Raw genomic sequence first — 21,754 nt, forward strand, 5'->3', positions numbered from 1 at the left:
GAAGCATAATAAACTCTTCGTAACTTCCCCTTAATTCCTGTAACCTCCCTTTTATTTTGTATGCTTCAGTTTCATGATTCTAGAACTATAAATAGGGCCATTGTTGTCTGTGTAATGCATCTCAGTTTTGAAAGAATAAGAATTATTTGTTTTTCATTCAATTTTTGTGCCATTTTTCACCCAAAAAAACAATTGAGAACTCCGATTAATCTAGCTCAATCTAGATTATTTGGCGCTTTGACTTTAGACGCCCAACGATTTATGGCCAAAAATTTTTTGTTGGGAAATGAGTTGTTCTATTCATAATTTTTGAATAATGTGCCTCGGTAACATTTTTGGAGATAATGTGAGCTTCAATTTTGTTTTAATTATTAATTTAGTCCTTCAAATTAATTTTTATCAATTTAATCTCTTAAATTTGTCTTGATTATTTATTTAATCTTCATTGTTTAAAAAGAAGGTAACATTATCAAAATTCACTGACATGAATGACATGATACTTACAAGTAATGATTTTAGTTAAGATGAAAATATATTACAACGTTAGCAGACAAGAGAGCAAAACACAAAATAAAGAAGTATATTAATAAAAATTAAACTGATTTGATGGTTAAATTATTCATATTTAACTATATATACATGCTAGGTTATCAATATATTTAATACATTATATTATTTTAAAAATTAACTTATATTTTAAAACTTAAGATCATCTACGAAAAGATAAAAAAAATCAAATGAATAAAAATTAAACTTCAAAAATTAAGTTGATAATTAAAATAAATTTAAAAGATTAAAAATTTTATTATTCAAGTCACAATACAACATATGAACTAGTTGCTTGAGAAAGGAAGTCAAACCGATCCTATTTCCTGCTGAAGAGACCCAAAAAAGGGCCCCTAAAAGACATGGAATACAAGCAAAGGCTATAAAAAGTAAAATCTCACGACCAGAAGAAAAAGATGGATGACCAAAATGACCCTTTTCATTCACATGATTGCTCTATTAATATATAATAATCTGCATTTTTTTTAGAAGATACTTTTTAAACCCACACAATGACACAATAAGTAGCAAACATCACAGAGTGGCACCTCACGTGCACAGCCCATGCAGGTTGAAGAAAAGCAAGAAGGACAGGTGTTAAAGGGTTCCACACTGGTAGAAAAATCAAAAGAGTTTGTTAGGCGTGGTAACCGAATGAGGAAAAAAATGTGGAAGCTTAGGGAAAACGAAGGTATTTGAGGAAGTGGAAGGCTTGTAGAGGGGTGTGGTTGTTTTTTTTTTTTGTGAGAAATCTCTTCCTGTATGCCTCTCTATTTCCCCTCTGTATTCTTCTTCTTCTTCTCCTGTACCTCTGTTACAGTTTCTTTTTCTCTGGTTCACTGTACTCGTTATCTTTTCAGTTGTATTAGCTTAAGTATGACTGACTTTTCACCGTTAATAGTTGAATAATACAACAGTGAATCTTGACTGATATCAATCTAGATTGTTTGTCTATTTTGTGAACATAACAAAGGTGCTCTCGTTGAGAGTAATCCGATGGCGGAAGGAACTAGGATTTCTCAATTAACGAGAGAATTGGCAAAGGTGCAAGAGCTCAGCGATCAAAGGGATTTCGACTATACGACACACATGGATAAACATGATAGTAGTATTGATGAAATGGCAAAGGCACTTACTGAACTCTCACGTAAGAATGAACGCATTGATGAAATGTATAACACCTTAGCAGAGCTATCTCGCAATGTTGCAAAGCTACAATTGCAGCAGAATTCCGCTATTGGATCCTCGAACTCCAATCAGAACTCGATTCAGGTGAGAATTGTGAAGGTAAATTTTCCTAAGTTCGATGGAACCGATGCACTGAACTGGATCTTTAGGGCGGAGCAATATTTCAGCTATTATCAGATGACTGATGACCAAAAGGTGGTTCTTGCTTCAGTAAACATGGAAGGCGATATAATACCCTGGTTTCAGATGATGAATCACATGCGACAGGCTTCAACGTGGGCTGCTTTAGTTTGGGCGGTGGAGCAGCAGTTTGGACCCACCCAATTCGAGAATTCGAGAGCCCAGTTGTTTAAGCTTTCACAAACCGGGTCGGTTCAAGAATATCATACTCGATTTATGGTTCTAGCCAATAGGGTGGAGGGCGTGATGGCTGACGCTTTCATCGACTGTTTTATCAGTGGGCTGCGAGAGGATTTGCGACGAGAGGTAATGTCGAGAGAGCCTCTTACTCTGTCGAAGGCAGCAGCATTGGCGAGATTACTGGATAAGAAGACTTCCTCATCGTCTTGGGGATTCTTAAAAAATCGAGGAGCTACTGCAAGTCCAGCCACTAAGACGGGGGTTGGAACCTCACCCATGAGTTCATCTGTGACAGCAAAGGCAAGTTTACCACCCTTGTTACCAACACCAAATTCGAAACCTATGGCTCCGATTAAGAAACTGATGGCGGCCGAAATTCAACTGAAGAGGGAAAAGGGACTTTGCTTGACGTGTGATCAAAAATTTTCTGCTACTCATCACTGTCCGAATCGGCAATACTTAATGCTTCAGTATGAGCCAGACGAAACAATTGAAGACTCGATGGAAGAGGAAACACAGGGTGAAGCGAGGATGGATACTGCTGAGTTGCACCATCTATCCATGAATACGATCCACGGCACACCAGGTAAATGCACTATCCGATTTACTGGCTCGATTTTGGGGACTAATGTTTCCATTCTCTTGGATGGTGGCAGCTCTGATGATTTTGTTCAGCCCCGAATTGTTAACCACTTGAATTTAGCTGTGGAACGAGTCACACCCTTCAGAGTGTTAGTTGGCAACAATGAATTCTTACAAGGAAATGGACTGGTACGAGATTTACCCTTGGTAATTCAAGGCCACCCGATACGAGCCTCAGCTTTTGTCCTAGCTGCCACCAGTTATGACGTGGTCTTAGGTCCACTTGGTTGGCTACACTAGGTTCCCACATCTCCAATTACAGTGAGTCATTTTTGAAATTTATCACTGGTGATAGCTGGGTAACTTTACAAGGGGAGAACCCTAATTCTCTTGAATTGTCACAGCTACATCACTTGGTGCGCTTTTGTGACACTGATGCAATTGGTGAGGTGTATACACTAGACTGGAGGCAAATTGATGATGGGCTAGCAGAATCAAATTTGAATTTACCTGACGATAGTCGTTCAGATTTGAAGGAGTTGTTGCAAAAATAGCATACCGTGTTTAGTCTACCCTTGGGTCTTCCTCCAAAGAGGACACACGACCATGCTATTACACTACAATCTCGGAGTTTCTCCAGTCAAAGTGAGACCATACAGGTATCCATTTAGTCAGAAAAGCTAGATTGAGGCTGTGGTAAGTGAGATGTTGGCGTCTGGAATTATAAAACCCAGTACCAATCCCTTTTCAGCCCCAGTTCTTTTGCTTAAGAAGAAGGACGGAACATGGAGATTCTGTGTGGATTACAGGGCCCTCAATGCAGTGACCATTAAAGATTCCTTTCCTATTTCTACTATTAATGAGCTCCTAGATGAGTTACATGGCACCAGTTATTTCTCTAAGCTTGATTTAAGGTCCGGTTACCATCAAATACTAGTAAGTGAAGAAGATCAGCACAAGACGGCATTTTGGACTCACCATGGCCACTATGAATGGCTGGTGATGCCATTTGGGCTTACCAACGCCCCAGCGACTTTTCAGGCTTTAATGAATGAGGTCTTTCAGCCTTTCTTGTGTAAATTTGTATTAGTGTTTTTTGACGATATTTTGGTTTATAGTATTGATTGTCAGCAACACCTACAGCACTTGGAGCAAGTTCTTTCTTGCCTCAGACAACACCACCTATATGCAAAATTGAGCAAATGCTCATTTGGCTAGGATAAAATCCAATACTTGGGGCATGTTGTTTCAAAGGCAGGGGTTGAAGTAGACCAAGAAAAAGTCCAAGCTGTACTCCAGTGGAGTATTCCCAATAATGTATCTCAGTTGAGGGGCTTCCTAGGTCTTACAGGATATTATAGGCGGTTCATTTATCGTTATGCTCAATTAGCCCAGCCTTTAACCAACTTGCTCCAGAAAAACAGTTTCACATGGACCGAAGAGGCTCAGAAGGCTTTTGAAAACTTAAAGAAAGCTGTGACAGAAGTGCCAATTATGGCCTTGCTAGACTTTTCCAAAACATTTATTGTTGAAACTGATGCATCAGGATGTGGAATTGGTGCTGTGTTGTCCCAAGAGGGTCATCCCATTGCATATTTTTCCAAGAAGCTATCTCCCCGCATGCAAGCCCAATCTACCTATGCATGAGAACTCTATGCCATTACTGAAGCTGTTGCCAAATTTCAACACTATCTCTTTGGTCATTACTTCATCATTCGCACTGACCAAAAGAGTTTACGCCATCTAACTGACCAGACCATTCAGACGCGTGAACAAGAAAACTGGTTGCCAAGGTTGCTGGGCTATCACTTCACCATTGAGTACAAACCGGGCAAGACCAACCAGGCAGCAGATGCACTCTCATGATCTTGCTATATGGCTATCACCCAACCAGTCCTTTCGTTGGAACTGATTTTTTCCAAGAGGTGAGAGATTCCAAAGAGATCAAGGATCTCCTTAACAGGTTCAAATCTGATCCTAGCTCCATGATCGACTACTCAGTCCATGATGAATTGCTTTACTGGAAGAATAGGATTTACATCCATCCCTCTTTGTTTGCTTGTATTGAGAAGTTACTAGAATTGTATCATTCTTCTCCCTTAGGGGAACATGCTGGTCTGTACAGAACTTTAGCTTGTATTGCCACTCACTTTTATTGGCCTGCTATGCGTAAAGATGTTGCTGAATATATCAAAAAATGCCAAGTTTGTCAGCGAGCAAAATCACTTCAAACGCATCCAAATGGGTTACTTAGTCCTTTACCAATTCCAGCGCAAGTATGGGAAGATATTGCGATGGATTTTATCACCGGGTTGCCTGTGCATAAGGGGTTTTCAGTCATTATGGTAGTCGTAGACCGGCTCTCTAAGTATGGCCATTTTATACCCCTTCATGCCTCATATACTAGCCAGCCAGCAAGCTGCTGAGGCTTTTGTGCATCACGTGGTCAAATTACATGGTGTCCCTCGGACCATAGTATTAGATCGAGATCAAGTCTTCATTAGTCACTTTTGGCAGCAGCTCTTCAAGTTACAAGGCACTAATCTCCAACTGAGCAGTGCCTACCATCCTCAAACAGATGATCAACGTGAGGCTTTAAATAAATGCCTAGAGCTGTATTTACGATGCTTTGTTTTTTGATAAGCCAAAACAGTGGCTTACTTTCCTTCCCTGGGCAGAGTATTAGTATAACACATTATACCAGTCTTTGACAGGCTTCATGCCATTCAAGATTGTCTATGGAAGGGATCCCCCTTCTCTGATTCCATATTCATTCCCTACTGTAGTACCTGCAGATGTTCACGAGCATCTCAAGAATAGGGATGAAGTACTTCAGTTATTGAAGGGTAATTTGCTCAAGGCTCAACAACGGATGAAGAAATATGCAGACTTACAGCACTGAGGTTCATTTTGAAGTCGGCGACTTTGTATTTGTCAAGTTGCAGCCGTACCGACAAACTTCCCTCCAGCCACGCCAAAACAATAAGTTAGCTCTCAAGTTCTTTGGCCCTTTTCGAGTTCTAGAGAAAATTGGCTCTGTAGCCTATAAACTCCAATTACCTGATTCTGCTCGAATCCATCCTATCTTTCATGTTTCTCTCCTGAAGAAATGCGTGGGATCACCTCATGAGCAGTACATTCCTATACCGCTGCTCAATGATGAATTACAAACTGTTGTCTCCCCAATAGCTGTGCTGAAAAGTCATGACCTGTTGGTTAAGGGCCATTGGAAGAAACAATTCTTGATCCAATGAGACATCACTGATCAACCCACTTGGGAATTTTTCGAGTACATGCAACACCACTACCCTTCCTTTGACCTTGAGGACAAGGTCAGTCCTGATGGGGAAGGATATGTAACATCACAGAGAGGCACCTCACGTGCACAGCCCATGCAGGTTGAAGAAAAGCAAGAAGGACAGGTGTTAAAGGGTCCCACACTGGCAGAAAAATTAAAAGAGTTTGTTAGGCGTGGTAACCGAATGAGGATGAAAACGTGGAAGCTCAAGGAAAACGAAGGTATTTGAGGTAGTGGAAGGCTTGTAGAGGGGTGTAGTTGTTTTTTTTTTTTTTTTTGTGAGAGATCACTTCCTGTATGCCTCTCTATTTCCCCTTTGTATTCTTCTTCTTCTCCTGTACCTCTATTATAGTTTTTTTTTTCTCTGGTTCACTGTACTCGTTATCTTTTCAGTTGTATTAGCTTAAGTATGACTGACTTTTCACCGTTAGTAGTTGAATAATACAATAGTGAATCTTGACTGATATCAATCTGGATTGTTTGTCTATTTTGTGAACATAACATGATCACTGACAACTATTACACGATGTTAGTCCTGTACAAGCTTGGACTTGGAAATTTGAATCCCTTGCATTTAACAACTGAATCCAGGGATCTAATTTGTAGACTTAATTAGATACAATACAAAAAAAACAAAAGGGAAGGGGAAAATACAGCCGAGCTACATTCTAATTTCTATAAAGTTCTCTAAAAGTTTTAGCAAGAAGATACGACACTGCATGCATTCAGAGCCCAAGAAATAAGGGATCTATAAAGTTGCATGAAGTGAAGGATTATGTGCATCAGATCATTGGAAAGGTCAGGATGAAGTCACGTGACAGAGCGCCTTAAATATCACCATGTGTTTTGGATGGTCTTAGTCACGTGGCCTCATCTTCACCTTTACAGCAAAATCTGACAGTCTGTAATCTTCCATTTTAGGCAACTTCATGGATGTGATACTTCACGGGATCTGAACCTCAAACTCCATATGCTGCTTTTCACCCGAAAAACGAAAAAAAAAAAAAAAAGTCAGGTAGAACGGAATCAGCTAAAAAGATAAGTCAACGCTTCTAGTTAGATTAGTGAGTCTGGAACCGTCTACAAGTCATTCTGCTTCACCTGGGATTCTGCAAAAGAATATTGATTCAGCTCAGCATGTCTGAAAATCATCATTAATTTAACTAAAAATCAAACCGGCAAAACAAAGAGCTGGAGAAGGAAAATCAAAGAGGTAATCAAAAGTCAAATATTACAGGCAATCTTGTCTTTTTTTTTATTGTTTATAGATATTTTCTTATTGGAGACAATCCTATTTGAGGCATGATATGGTCACCTCTCTTAGTGGATATTCTAATATTGATTCAATACATTGTGTCTTATTGGAGACACCCAAACCCCGTTGGTACTCATAGGCAATCTTTAAGAAGACACATTCCCCACGTAAATCTACTAGAGTTTTACGTTTATTCCAACCATGCTTCCTTGAGCATCAGGACATGTAATTGGTATAAAAGAGAAAAGTCCATAATACCCATATACATTTTAGGTTCAAATGAATCTGGGAGTTTCGAAGGAGATCACTTCAACTTTTCTGTACCAAACAATGTAATATTCAGTAATCACGGTCTGGCACCAACTGAAAAAATGGTAGAAATCCTTGAAATTTGAAGTTGCAACACGTATGATGGACCAAAAACCTTGACAATAGTGATGTCTGTCATGCATCTATATGCAAATATCTCAAACCAGAAAATTTCCACATTGGAAGTAATAAGAGATATTCAAATGTTCAAATCAATTTTAGGCCAAAACTAAATTGAACTGATCAAGTGGATTTTATAATAGAGAAGATCTATATTATAGATGTTAGTTCATGTTATAATTGGTTCATTTGAAATAGTTCATGTTAGTTCCTCTCTGTGTTCTGATCTTTTTCAATTTTTTTTTAAGCTGAACTAGTAAGTCATAATAATATTTTAATTACACATGTTTCACTCATTTCAGAATTCTTTTATAACATTTTAATTTTAATTTCCTCGGTCAGCTTCTTATTAAAAATTTAAATTTTTAAAGAAGATTTAAATTGTTATATATTTAAAAATTAATAACGCTAATATCTCCTCTAATATTACATTAAACAATAATATATATCAAACAGTTTTAAGTAATTACTATTTCCTGTTACTATTGGAGAATAGTGACCATGGATCAGACGTTTATTTACACATGAGAATAACTATAACAATAGTTGAAGTCTGCGGTTAAAAAAAAAAAAAAAAACAAGAAGAAGAAGAGAATATCTGAAGCCTTCCACATCAAATGGCCATGTCTATTCCCAAATACATTTTAAAACAGCTTGGGGAGGAAGCATCAACAAACACGCTAAAAAACTTGAAGTTTTGACATACTATTTTTTTTTTTTATTAAATATATCAACCAGATTTTAGAAGCCACATTGAACCCCAAGTAATCATGATTGAACAAGATCACACCACAGGAATGTAAAGCTCTCCAAACAGCAATTTTTGCCATTTCAAGACTAAAACTCATGATCTTACTTTTAAAGAAAACAAATGCTGAACCATCTGGACCAATTGTTGTTCGTTAAACTCGAACTATATACCACAAATATGCTTAACGCATTTAAAATCTTAAGGATTAAAGGCTGATCCCTACAAACCACAAGTATAGATGCAGGTAGGGACAAGCACAAAGCACTAGAACATCATCAGGACAAAGACAATCTACCCTTCATGCATGATGGCATAGAAACATTTTGCATGAACCAAAATTAAACTCACAAGGTTCAAAGGAAATTGAGGAATTGCTTAATAATGATGATCATTATGAGATAATGCATTTGGCAAAGAAGACAAGAAGTGGTTAGACTCAAAAAGTGCAATAAACATTGATGCTTTTATGATCTGAGCAATTTGTGCTGTGGTTGATTAAGCCTTCCAAAATGACCTGGTTAAGAGAAAGGTTCCACATTTGGATTGCAAATAAGAAAAAACGGAGGAAAGATTTAAGTCAGAAAACCAGAGGAATCCTAAAGACCATGTTTTTCTTCTCCCAGGCAGAGTAGAAAGAGAGAGTGCCAAGCATGTCAAATACCAAGAGGTCAACAACTCTTTCGTTTAGACTCCTAGAAAGATGCAAAATCCAGGAAAAAGATCAATATCTGTAGAGTACACGAGACAGCAGAGGCTTGGTACAAATTGATAGTCCGGGGAAGCACAAGAATGAAGAAGGCCCACACCATGATTATCCATGAATGTAAAACCAAGAACCATCATCAACTTGCCAATTAAGCTGAGGACAAAAGGCAAGATATACTAAAGAGATGGATAACCATGGGCTCACATGAATAGCATTGATCCCAACGTCACCATACAATTCATTCTACTGGATACAATTTTACTCTTAATTGCCACATGCCACATAGATTATGCTTTCAAAGGCATCCACTTCTTCTGAATATGATAATGGTGTTATGCTTAGGGTATGAATTTTGGATGTAAACGATATTAAATTTAGGGTTTGCATTAGGAATTGGGTTGTTGAAGATTTATCGTCAATAATCTAGGAAGTAAAAAAGTGCTCAGCCTAGGGATAGGCTATCTCATAGTACTACAGCAGAGTTATACTATGATTCCTACAGCTGTCATTAAAGGATTTCTTATATTACAGTTAAATTTTAACGTTACTTTGATCAACCTAGTACAACTCCAATATATTATTTGAATCAAATCAGAGTGCATTGATTATTTTTTCCTGGTACCTCTTGGCACACTGCGTTCCTTTCATAGCCACATAGCCTCTAGAATAATGTTCAGCTCCCAACATAATTAATCACATTTGTGGTGAATGGGTAATTTCTTAGAAAAATCATTGTAGGCAGCTCCTTCGGCATTCAACATAGCTTTCCCTTATAATAAAGGCCACCAGCATGGAAGCAATGGGACTCAGTATCTCTAGTTATCTAAAATTATGTACAAAATGACCTCCCACCTTCCTGCTGCTTGAGGTCAAATGCATCATGAAGTTTTTGCCTAAAACATAGTATATCACGGAGAAAACTTGATACTTATACACTTTTTTTCCAAATCAAACACGTGGGTTACAAATTTAAAAGTAAGATAAAAGTGTTAATAGGAAAAGTCAGAAGTAGGGAAAGTAATGCATAAGAAAATCAATGCATCCTAATTTGGTTGGGTAACACCGTCTTAAGTGCACAAGTTTTTTTTTAGTTGTGTCATTATTCACATACCAACCCTTTGTCTTTATAAAGACATTTTGCTACTAGTACTTTTAACTCGTCTTTGTGGTTTAAATATCAGTTGTCCAAGAACAATAAACTAATAACCCAAATACTTGAATGCATTCAATTCCTCAGCAGAGTCGTTTAATTTAACAATGACACTGGGACCTGATTATGAATAACATCACATGATAGTAGAAAAGGAAATAGAAGGTAGAAAAAGAGCAAAAGATATATAAGAGTGTGAAAATTTCCTAGCAACAAGCATAACATCCCTCTCAATCTTAATCCAAGGTATATAAGGTAGTCAGTTAAATATTCTAACTCACCTCAACGACAGAGCATGGCAAGTATTGTGTTATTGTTCCCTGACATTCTTTACCTACTTCTACTTTATCTAACATAATATAGCGAAGAAATAAAACTCGGAAGCAATAAATTTCAGTGTGAAGACAGTTAGCTTTTCCAGAGTTTCTTAAAGAAAACGTATTCAGCAAAGCAGCACCACTGGACAATAGAGTACAGAAGAGAGAACGGATAAATCAAAGTCATCAATCTGCAAAGACAATGCTAAGATACAAAAACATGCTAGGTTAAGCATCTATGTTGAATCATGAACCTTCGTTTAAATAGAAAAAAACATTAAGTTAAATGATGGACTTCAGACTTACCTCATGGCAACATACCCAAAACTCAGCCTCACCATACTGTAAGCTGTATGCCCCTTTCAGATCATTCAGTTACATATTAAGAGCTTTCCTGTACAATCATCAGCCACTCCATAATCTAGACTGAGCTCCCTCAATGGAGGGATAGTCTCCATTGCAAAAAGCATAAGGTGAGGAAACATCAAGTTATTGTGATCATAGAGAACAAACTGAACGAACACATTTGGAGCTGCACTGCGCCTGATATAGCAAGCAACATTCCTCATTGTCGATACATCCAAGGCAAAATCTAACGGAGGAATTGATGGATATGATGGACGCATATAATTAGGGTATATCTGAGATAAATCCCCCCATTCTGCCCACCTATCAGGAAATCGATTTGGATAGACCATTGAATCACCATTCATAGTCAAAATTTGTGCTTGCCCTGTTGTAAGTACAACCCCTGTATATTCACAGATAAAAGCACCAGCATGAATAACATCCAGGGACCTAACTCCCCAACCTGTTGCTGTTTCTCTAGACCTAAATACTTCCAGTCTAACTTTCATCCCTTTTTGTGTCACACGATTTTGACAATGTGGAGGACAACGGCAGAATGGACCACATTCAAAAACTACTGGCTTCCCTCTTAATAGAATCCCATTTCTATTATAAGGAAATTCATTTCCATTTTTCAAAGCACAGAAACAACCATCAGTACAACTTTCCACACACTCACAGCCAGTAGCACTTCCACTTTGATGAAATACAAAATGAGGAAAACTAGTCCTTGTAAGATACTCAAAATGAAGAGGACCATCATCAGCATCAATATCATTGAAGAGACGAACAGGAGTATTCTCTTTGTTGAGCGAAATGTCAAGACTAAAACAACTCGTAGAATCAGAAAAAATTGGATCAACCCTTAGAAGCCGAGCATGTTTAAGAATTGCACTACCCAATTTTTCTTGCCCATCAATTCTCAAAAGTTTATACTTGTAAACCCCAAAACCAGACTTACCCAGTTCAAACCAGCAAGCAGCAATCCGGTACAAGCCATCATACACATAAACCTTGTTCGAACTTGAAGCACTTCCCTCATGTTTAATCCCTCGAATAACCCGTACCTCAACCCCATACTGCATGCTTCTTTCCAATGCAAGGTTTCCTCCTTCCAACTTCTGATGAGCAACTTGCTTTGAATGCTTAGCATCTTGTCCTCCATGTCCTGTATAGATTATAACGTCACCATCATCTATATCATCCTCATATCCACCTGATACAATAACGCTAGTTGCTATTGGCTCCTTATTTGGACTCATGCTTGCGGGAAGATAATCAATTCCGGCTTGAGTTTGACAATGTAACCCAACTACTAACAGTTCCATCCTATAAAGGAACAAATCACCAACATGAATGCCTGGAATAGCACCTACTATCCGCTTATCTCGATTAAGCCACATCCCACGATATCTCAACATGGCGGCAGCACGCGTATCACCTCGAGGCCGCTTACGCTTAGCTGAATCATCACTACTTTTCTTCTCCTCCATTGGCGTCAAAATGCGCAACGAGTCGTATACCATCCTGGTCCTTCTGACTACGGCACGATGATGCCTTTCGTCTTCGATCCTAATATCGCCAACCCTTACCAGTTCCTTAACTCGCTGGGAGCTCCGCTTCCGAGTAGCAACCACCACCGAAGAAACCTGGGTGTTCTCCTTTGGTACAGGAACAATTGCCCTCGAATCTGAGTTTGAAACGTTGTCATCTCCGGATTGCTGTACATTGTCGGGAAATGCTGCCCAAAACATTTGAGAAATTCGATTGAACTCTGAATATACATGGTCTTCCATCGGCACGCCTTGTGGGATTCCAGCGCAAGCATTAGCTGATGCATTCTCAGGGTTAGGAGTTGAAATGATGTTTCCAAGGGCTTGCTCTTGCTCTTGGGGTTCGAACAAATCGTCCAAAGGCTCGAGCTTGGGCACCAGTGTTGGAAAGCACGTCCTCGAGGAGGGAGTGGGTCCGACATTGATTGGATCAGTGGCGTTACTGATAGCAGTGTGAGGGTTAGGGAAGCAATTGAGGTCCTGAAATGGCAGAAGAGAAGCCATAATGAATAGTGAAAGAGCATAGAGAGTCCGGGGGGAAGAGAAGAACTATGTTGGGCGCATTCTGAAGCGAATTTAAGACGGAGGAGAAAAAGAGAGGACAATGCTCAGTCCATAGTTCCATAAAGTAAAGTGGAGAGCCAAAAATGATGAGCTATTGGAGTTGTTTATGATGTCAGCCGATGGAGGCTTTCTACGGTTTTAATAAGATAAATTAATTTATTGATATTAAATAAATTATTAAATAATTAAAAATCGAAGTCTAATAATCCTAATTTACTTAAACGTCTTCATTTAAAAAATAATTAGGTGCAATCAATCATATCTCATCTCTATAAATTAATTACCTTAAACTGGCATTTACAATCTCACACAATGGATATGATCAGAGAAATATACTAAATTGATAAATTGATTTTAATTGGCCAATCACATTTAAAGAGTTTTTTTAATCTTCCTTTCCATTTTATTAAAAAAATATTTGTTTAATAATGTTCACTTTGTTTTTATACTTTTTATATTATTTAATTGATCCAAAATTAAATTTTAATGAAAGAATGTTAAGATTATTAGAATGGTTAATGAACATTTTGGACTTTAAAGTATTACCTGAAAAGCATGTTAAATCCTAAACTCTTAAAACGTGCAAAATGGATCATAAATTTCAATTTATAGCAAACTACTTTCACTATTATCTTTTTGTTAACGTCATTACTGTTCATCGTGAGGCCCAGTCAAATATTGATGTAGCAGTCCTTTACTAATGTGTCATTTATTAATTAGCATCACAAATCTTAAATTATTGCACGAGTAGCACCCTTGACCCTAAACTTTGAAATTCCAAGCAAATTACCTTCATTGTTTATGTATAAAATGTTGACTATTATGTAGGTTAAATTAGTCTCAGCATGGTCCACTACAATGAATACATCATTGATCACGACGAACTACCCATAATTTTGTTAAATGACGTGTTTTGTCCCTTTTTTACCATGTTTTTCAAACGATTGGTATCTCATATTTTCGTATACTCTATAACTCTAATTTAGTTTTATTTTAAATAATATTTATCTATTTAATGGAGAAAATTTAGGAACACATTTGAAAAAAAGTTTGAGTAATAGAGGATTTTACACACGATAAATGCAAAAGCTGATAATTTTATCAATGAATTTAAATCCCAACTTAACTAATTAATTAAAATCCTTTGATATTTAAACTTCTTTTCAAATGGGATCATAAGTTTTTACTATTAAATAAATAAATATTATTTAAAATAAGAATAAATCAGAATTATAGAGTATACGGAAGTATGAGATACTAATTATTTAGAAAACATTACAAAAAGGGGGCAAAAACATTATTTCACAAAATTATAAGTCGTTCACCATAGCTAATGATGTATTCATCGTGGTAAACCATGCTGATGCTAATTTTGTCTATATAATAGTCAACATTTTATATATAAATAGTGGAGGTAATTTGCTCAAAATTTTAAAGTTTAGGGTATATGTACTACTCATGTAATAGTTTAGGGTTTGTAGTGCTAATTAACAAATAACACATTAACAAGGGATTGCCACATTAGTATTTGACTGGACCCCATGATAAACAGTATGGTGAACAGCAATGACTTGAAGCTAATATAGATAAGTACTTGTGTTCAATTTAAAATTTTACATATAATCCTTAATGGTATAAATTGATGTGGCTCACATTTATTTAGCAATTGATAGTGAAAAGGACAAAAGTACCATAAGTAACCCTTTTTGTAACAAAAAAGATTGAGGTAATTGAATAATTCATTCTATTTATTAGATTTGTTTAACTGTTTACAAGTTGCTTTCAAAAGTAATTATAATATTGCATGTGTTGTGATTTGGAATCCACATGATTTTGTATTGATCAAAAGGGAAAAATAATTTTGGAATATAACATGCTATTATTATAATTTTTTTTAAATGTTAAATTGAAAATGGAATGTAAATAAAGCAAACTATAGTAATTGCATTGTGTATATGTGTGTAAAGTCATAATCATAATAGATGGAGGGAATTCACCAAAGTTGGAATAGTGTGAAAATCTATACGATTGGACTAGCAATATAGGACATTCAGTGCAACAACATGAGATGGACTACTATTATGGGACATTCGAGCAATCATGACATGGTTATAAGCTCTTTAGTACTTGAAAGAGTGTGGTGTTACAGTATACAATATCTCAATTATGTGTATGTGATAAGGGGAATTTGTAGTCTAAAAGTGGGATAGAACACCTTTGGCTGGGTAGTTCTCCCATGAAAGGTAAGCTTAGACCAGTTTATATAGAATTGATCCAGTATAGAGCCACATATTCAATCAAAGGTAGATAGGTTCAGATGGGTAGTATGATCACGTAGATGATATCAATTTTATTACTATACGTACAATTATTAGCATGTAATTAGTAATGCTTTATTTATTTGTTTATGGTTTTACATATTAATAGATAGTAGTAGATTATTTTGGTTACTGGAACTCTATCTCACCCGTGATTACTATTTTACATGTTTAGACATTAAAAGGAGGAAAGGGAAAGATTTTGGCTGAGAGTAGCGAGACTATTATTATATGGCTCTTGTTGTAATTTATGTAATGAATATATAAATAAGGAGTTTTGTTTATAAGTTTCCTAATAGGAATGCATGAATAATTTGGCTGTACTTGTATGATTATATAGTGTATGTATCTTAGCCCTGAGATGTGTAAATGTGGAAAATTGTGATAGTGGGGCTAAGATACTAATACAAGTGTATGTTTATATGTGTTGAATTGATATGATGTGTGAATTTGGCCAAGATAGATGAATATGTGCAAATATAGTCCTATTTTGATGCAAATCAGGGCCTTTGGAAGGCCAAAATTATATGTGAATGTATGATTGATGTTATAAGTACTTAATTAGGTGGATATGGTCCTACTGGATGTGATTGAGGCCATGTGTAAAGCTAATGACATTAGTTTGTGTTTTGGGATATTTTGATGTGGTGAAATGACATGAAATTATTATTTTTCATTCTGGTATTCAATCTTTAAAAGAAATATTAAATTAAAGTAAAACTCATGTCATTAGTTATATTGTAAAATAAGCTATGTGTAAGACTTAAATCATTTCAATTGGACATCGTATGTGAAAATGACGCACTTCTGAATTTAGACCAGAAAAGTTGTCATGATAGCTTTTTGCTGTTATGAGTATGTGTGCTGTAATGTATGATTCACATGCCATGGTGCATGGTATAAAAATATGAAATTTTCATCTTTGTGCCATATACCATGGCATGGCATATGTGTCACATGCCATGGCAAATGTGCCTGGGAAAAATGATCTTTTTGCCCTTGATTCATCATGTAATGTGATTTTTCATTCTTTTTTGCTTTTGTTGTACATTATTACTTATAATTTGGAGATTAAAAATACTTTCTAAAGGTTTCTAGGATCTCAACTATTTTTGAATATTTATTTTCTATATTTTTAATCTTTGATGATTATGGTAATTGCTGGAGTTCAATGGCTCCTAATTACCTTTATGTGCTAAGTATGGTAATTACAATGGTAACGTCCACATTGAGTATAGGTTTGGGTTGAGTGTGAGGTGTGTTATGATTAGGGTTTGTGAGCGGGAAAGGGTTTTGAATGATGGTGCTAAGTTTGAGAGTTTGATGATTAGTTGTAGTGCGGAAGCTTGTGGGTGCTATAAGGGTGGTGGATTAACGATGAGGTGCAAATTTCAAGTATGATTTGAATAGAAGTTCCTCATTTGCATTGATGGGATGAAGATCTCCAATGGTACCTCTAGGAGCTGTGATATTGTTGACTGATCTATATCAAGGATGATTGGGCTCCACAGGGAAATTTGATAATCAAAGGTAGTTGAGATAGGGGTTTTCTGAGTTTGGAGTTATATGTGATGAGACTGTAATGAAGATGGGGCTAGGGCAGGGGATTTCAATGGTGACAAGGTTGGCATTTGCTCTTATGCATGCGTTATAAATCTTCTTCTTGGTATGGTTCATCTATATCTTCGTTTAGCCTAGCTTTTATAGTTTTGATTGGGGATATATCTTTAGAAGTTGATGTCTGGGTGATGGTTTGGAATTCCCTTATGACTGTTAAGGAACTACGAATGTTTTGGTTTATATGTTTTTTGCAACAATTTATTAAAGCTAGATGTAATATTTTATCTAGGTCAAAATTTTTTGATCTTATAAACTTTGTTTAGTTTACTAGAGTTTTTTTGGCTAAGTTCTCAAATGCCAATAATCTTTATTATCTTATAAGTACTGAGAGAACTATTGATAATGGAAATTTTAAGGTTGTTAATACCTTACCAACTGAATGTTTTGGTGGTCTTATCTTTGTTATAGGGGTTTATGTCAATAGTTTTGGGATTATGTGGAATTTGGCAGGTTCTCATCCATATATTACTTGGGATATGTGTAAGATTGGAAAGCAAGATGTGCTCTTTAATTTTGAAAAAAAAAATTGTTTAGACTTATTTTCACTAACCATCTTGCTTTGATTATTTAGGTTTCTTTTGTGGAGACAAAAGGGTGTAAGTATGTTGGCCTAGATAAGTAAGCTATTGATACAAGAACTACAAAGCTGACAATGCTGAATTAGGGACTTCGGGTGTATTTTGTAATGGCTTTCCTCATTAACCCAACTTAACTAAAATCCAAGCCTTATAGATAAGGATCAATTGTGGCTATGATTAATTAAATAAAATCCTTGAAAGTATTCAAAAATAATGGGATTCCAAAATATTTGATAGTAATATACTATAGTAGTAGTACTTGAAATCACTTAATTTAAAGTAGAAATATTGCGAAAACATGTAAAAGAAGTCTAGCATTGATAAAGAAATAGAAACAAGGAAAAAATTGTCATTTCAGTAAAACTATGTGATTTTGCTACAACTTAAAGCCATTCACCATAGCCAGTGGCACAGAGGTCACTCACTATGACCAACAGTCACTTCTGCCACGACCATTGACACTTGACTCATCCATTACAGCATGTAGTATAGAGATCACTTTACCGTGGCCCAAGGTCAAATCCACCACAGCGTACTATAAAATGAACCATCCGCCATGACCAAGCATGAATCCATCATGGTGGAAATCGCTTATCAGTATATAAGGTACAATATGCAGAAATTAAAATTCTAGACCTCCTAACTAATTTCTTGGACCTTTGATCAGGGTGATCCAAGTGACTACATGCAAAAATGAACAAATCTATCTAAGGGCTTCAATGATGACTTAATTCATATCAAATGGGAATCCTGGGACACTTGGAGCCAATATAAGGCTTTTCCCTGAAGTCACCTCATCTAACTATCTCCACTTACAAGCCATTAACCATCACTACCCACAACCAAAATTCCATCATGATTAAACATGGCATTTCATTAAACTATAAGCAAAAGTGATAACAACCATCCACATCATACATTTGTATAATGGGCCTTTTTCCTAAAAATATAAAGGCCACCAACAAAATTGCCCAAGTCAACAATTTGAGCTCATATGTAAATGATTAATAATTCAAAGATACAATTATCCTTAATGTTGGCAAAATAGTATTGATTACACATTATTCAAGAACTAGATGCTTTACATGATAAGGTCTAGTCTCTTGGCTTTGATGCCTCCCCTCAACCTTTAGCCTTATCATCTCCTAGAAAATATTAATAAATGGAAATGAGATTAAACAATTTTAGTAACTAAGCAATTTTAATTAAAGCATATTAAAGTTGACAATCACAATCAAGTAGACATTTTATGTCACATGAAAAAATCATGCATTAATAACAGTTAATCATAAAACTAAATGTCACATGATCAATGCAATCATTTTATATCTTGTAACTAAACCCATAGGCCATTAAATTGTATAGATCTAGTCTGTGTGACTAGTCTAGTCCCGCTCTTCAATTATGTGGGCTCACCTGGTCCACATTTACTCTTAGACCATGGGTTCTCTTTACTCGAATTTTAAGGTTTTATAAGCACCCAACCTATACCATCCCTTCTAGAAACTAGTGATAATGAGCGTTGTGCCAAACCCATAGGTTATTAGCAATCCTAAGCATATTGAGTAACTAAATATGCTAATCACTGTGAGCAAACATATTAGAGGCCACACCATATGTATTTTCTAATTATACCTTCTACGAATCTTGGGTGAACTCTTACTATTATGCTCATGCAAATTCACTTATCATATGAAAATACTTACTCATGTATAGCTCATAATTCAATATTTTCCTAAATCCTATAACTTGCATATTTACCACAACTCATACAACATCGTACTCTCACAAATAATACATGGCTAATCCAAGCCCAAGCAATCATAATTAATAACACATGTAATAGCTAGATACATATTGTCACCATGTAACATCCTGGAATTAATTTAAAGATTCAAATTAATTAGTTAGGTGATTTAATTAATTAATTTGATTAATTAGCAGTTCATAATTGGATTTGTATGGCTTAAGAGCCCTCTAAAGGATTTGGAATAGAGCTTTTAAGGCTATTGAGATGAGTTAGGCCCAATAAATTGGGTTTAAGTAGAGTTGTTTGTTTTGGGTTATTCATTGTGGCAAACAATACAACTTGCTACGACAAGCATGATAGAATTCAAAAGTCAAATCTATCATTTGAAATGACAAGTTTTGGAGAATTTTAGGAGAGAAACCAAGAGAGAGGTGATGTGCTCTATTAGGTGATGAATCATAGATTTTATATATTTTATCCCACCTATTTCATGCATTTTAATAATAATTTTGGGCTAATTTCAGTTTATTAGATATTATTTGGATTATTAGTCAATTTTAAAGAATAATATATTTTTGGATTAATTATAGGAATTTTGGGCTTAAATTGTGAATATTTTATTTTTCTATTTTTAACATGGGCTAATTTTGCCAATCATTAATTGAGTTTAATTTGAATTATTATATATTATTTGAGTTTGTGACCATTTTGTGAGAAAATTATAATTGCTAAAAAAATTAATTTAAAAATATTTTATGAGATATAGGATTAATTTTGGACATAATCTATACTAATAGATGCATTTGTTTTTTCAGGCCATAGAGATAAAAATTAATGAAGTTTAATAGTAAAGATTGAGTCTTAAAATTTAAAAAAGCATTCAAAAGTTATGAAGAAATAAGATAAGAAAGGAATTATCAAGATTCATTAAGGGCATAATGGTCATTTTCAATCAAGAAAAATTAAAAAATTTTTATATTTTTTTTATTTTTTTATTAACTCCTTTTGAATTTAATGATTGAAATTTTCTTAAACCTCTTTATCTTTTTTTTCAGTCATTGTATCATTTGTCACAAAATTCTCTTTTCCTCTCATCAATTCACTCAGCCGCCCAAAATGAAGGAGGAGCTCTCTCTCGGAATATCTTTTCCTCGGCGTCCATCATCATCGCTACAGCGTCTCTCTTCATCTAGGATTACATCATCATTAACCACTTTCCCATTCATTTCCCATTTCTTCACTTTCCTCCCCATTATCCATTTTTACCATGGCCTCACATTCACCCACTGAACTCATCATTCATTAATATTAAAATCTTTCTACCAGCTCCTTCATATATCCATTACGACACACAAATAGACCCGTCCATTATTTACGCCACCTCACCATTATTTATTCATTTCAACTTTTTCCAACATGGCCGTGGACTCTATGATGCAAGGAAGAAAAAAAATCACAGGAGCTTGAACTAAATTAGGAGACAACTTGAAATGAGCATGGAAGAAGCTAGGACCATTGAGGAGTAATTTTTCATTTATCTTTTTAATTTAAGAACTTATAATTATTTAGTTTTAAATGATTTTAAGTTGTAGTACTTGAGTACAATCTAGTTTTGGGTTGTAAATATTTTAAATTTTGGATTGGATTGACATTTGAATTGATTTTGTATTTAATAAATTTTTAAAATTTATGTTTATACACTGTTGCTTTGCCAATTAAATTAGTAATTGAGTTTTCATTGTTGATTTAATTATCATTGTTGGGTTTCTTGCAAATTTGGGTTGTTCCTTTTATTTCTTGATTGTTTAATTGGGTTGGTAATTTGTCTAATTGTTTAATTAGATAATTTAAACATACTTTCCAAATTTATTTTACATTGATCATTATTAGTTTTAATGGATTTAATTTGCCTAATTATAGTCATAGCATTTGATTTATTATGAGTTCTCTAGTAGATTAAGTGTTAGACTTTGTGCTTATGGGTTCCCTTTACTTTAATTAAGTAATTGAATTTATTAATTTCACTCTTCTATCATTTCCCTTTAGTCTAACTAATTGAATTGGGTTAGGAAAGTTAATTCCACGTGTCCTAAGTTGTCCCTTTTACTGAAATTAAATCAAACTTTTCTCAATTTTTGGTTAATTAATCCTTTTTGTCGTTTAATTAATTTCTTTAGTTTGCATTTTATTTTTTCTTGACATAAAAACCCCCCAAATCATAATTTAGAACTCATGCATTGCATAATAAAATTTAGTTGTTGGACTTTAGCATTAGCATCCATTTAGATAGTTTTAGTAATATAAATTGCATTTTCTCATTTGCATTTTAATATAGAAATCTAGCAATTAGTTTTAGAATTTTTTTTAGTTAGTAATTAAATACCTAGTACCAACTTAAGTATTAACCCCTAAATTGCTTCTTAGAAAGAATGATCTAGGGT

General features: G+C 35.3%; 3 protein-coding genes across 4 annotated transcripts; 2 read left to right on the forward strand and 1 right to left on the reverse strand.

Moving 5' to 3' along the window:
- The first annotated feature begins 1,320 nt into the window (after positions 1 to 1,320).
- On the forward strand, positions 1,321 to 6,444 carry LOC129320773 (uncharacterized). 2 transcript variants are annotated; one of them, XM_054966366.1, is made up of 2 exons: positions 1,321 to 2,997; positions 3,081 to 6,444. In XM_054966366.1, the coding sequence occupies exon 1, from the start codon at positions 1,543 to 1,545 to the stop codon at positions 2,974 to 2,976; it is 1,434 nt and encodes a 477-aa protein (XP_054822341.1). In that variant the 5' UTR covers positions 1,321 to 1,542; the 3' UTR covers positions 2,977 to 2,997; positions 3,081 to 6,444. The 2 variants fall into 2 exon arrangements, with proteins under 2 accessions (XP_054822341.1, XP_054822342.1); XM_054966367.1 differs by lacking the exon at positions 3,081 to 6,444 and having other exon boundaries at positions 1,321 to 2,680; positions 2,751 to 2,937.
- LOC129320384 (uncharacterized) lies at positions 4,539 to 5,930 on the forward strand. The gene is made up of 2 exons (XM_054965812.1): positions 4,539 to 5,021; positions 5,565 to 5,930. The coding sequence occupies exons 1-2, from the start codon at positions 4,539 to 4,541 to the stop codon at positions 5,928 to 5,930; spliced, it is 849 nt and encodes a 282-aa protein (XP_054821787.1).
- On the reverse strand, positions 6,436 to 13,096 carry LOC129320772 (histone-lysine N-methyltransferase family member SUVH9-like). Its single transcript, XM_054966365.1, has 2 exons — positions 10,889 to 13,096; positions 6,436 to 7,083 (listed from the first exon to the last, which is right to left on the reverse strand). Exon 1 carries the CDS (start codon positions 12,985 to 12,987, stop codon positions 10,954 to 10,956), a length of 2,034 nt encoding a protein of 677 aa, XP_054822340.1. The 5' UTR covers positions 12,988 to 13,096; the 3' UTR covers positions 6,436 to 7,083; positions 10,889 to 10,953.
- Between the last annotated feature and the right edge of the window lie 8,658 nt (positions 13,097 to 21,754).

Source organism: Prosopis cineraria, unplaced genomic scaffold (assembly GCF_029017545.1).
Source record: "Prosopis cineraria cultivar Desert tree isolate PC_DT_omini unplaced genomic scaffold, ASM2901754v1 PC9, whole genome shotgun sequence".
NCBI lineage: Eukaryota > Viridiplantae > Streptophyta > Magnoliopsida > Fabales > Fabaceae > Prosopis > Prosopis cineraria.

What these genes read in the sequence shown, in the direction of transcription:
- LOC129320773 (XM_054966366.1), top strand. Translation starts at nt 1,543, where the DNA reads ATGGCGGAAGGAACTAGGATTTCTCAATTAACGAGAGAATTGGCAAAG.
- LOC129320384 (XM_054965812.1), top strand. Translation starts at nt 4,539, where the DNA reads ATGATCTTGCTATATGGCTATCACCCAACCAGTCCTTTCGTTGGAACT. An exon ending in AGGGGTTTTCAGTCATTATG is followed by an intron (nt 5,022 to 5,564) that starts GTAGTCGTAGAC and finishes AGAAATATGCAG; the next exon opens with ACTTACAGCACTGAGGTTCA.
- LOC129320772 (XM_054966365.1), bottom strand. Translation starts at nt 12,987, where the DNA reads ATGGCTTCTCTTCTGCCATTTCAGGACCTCAATTGCTTCCCTAACCCT.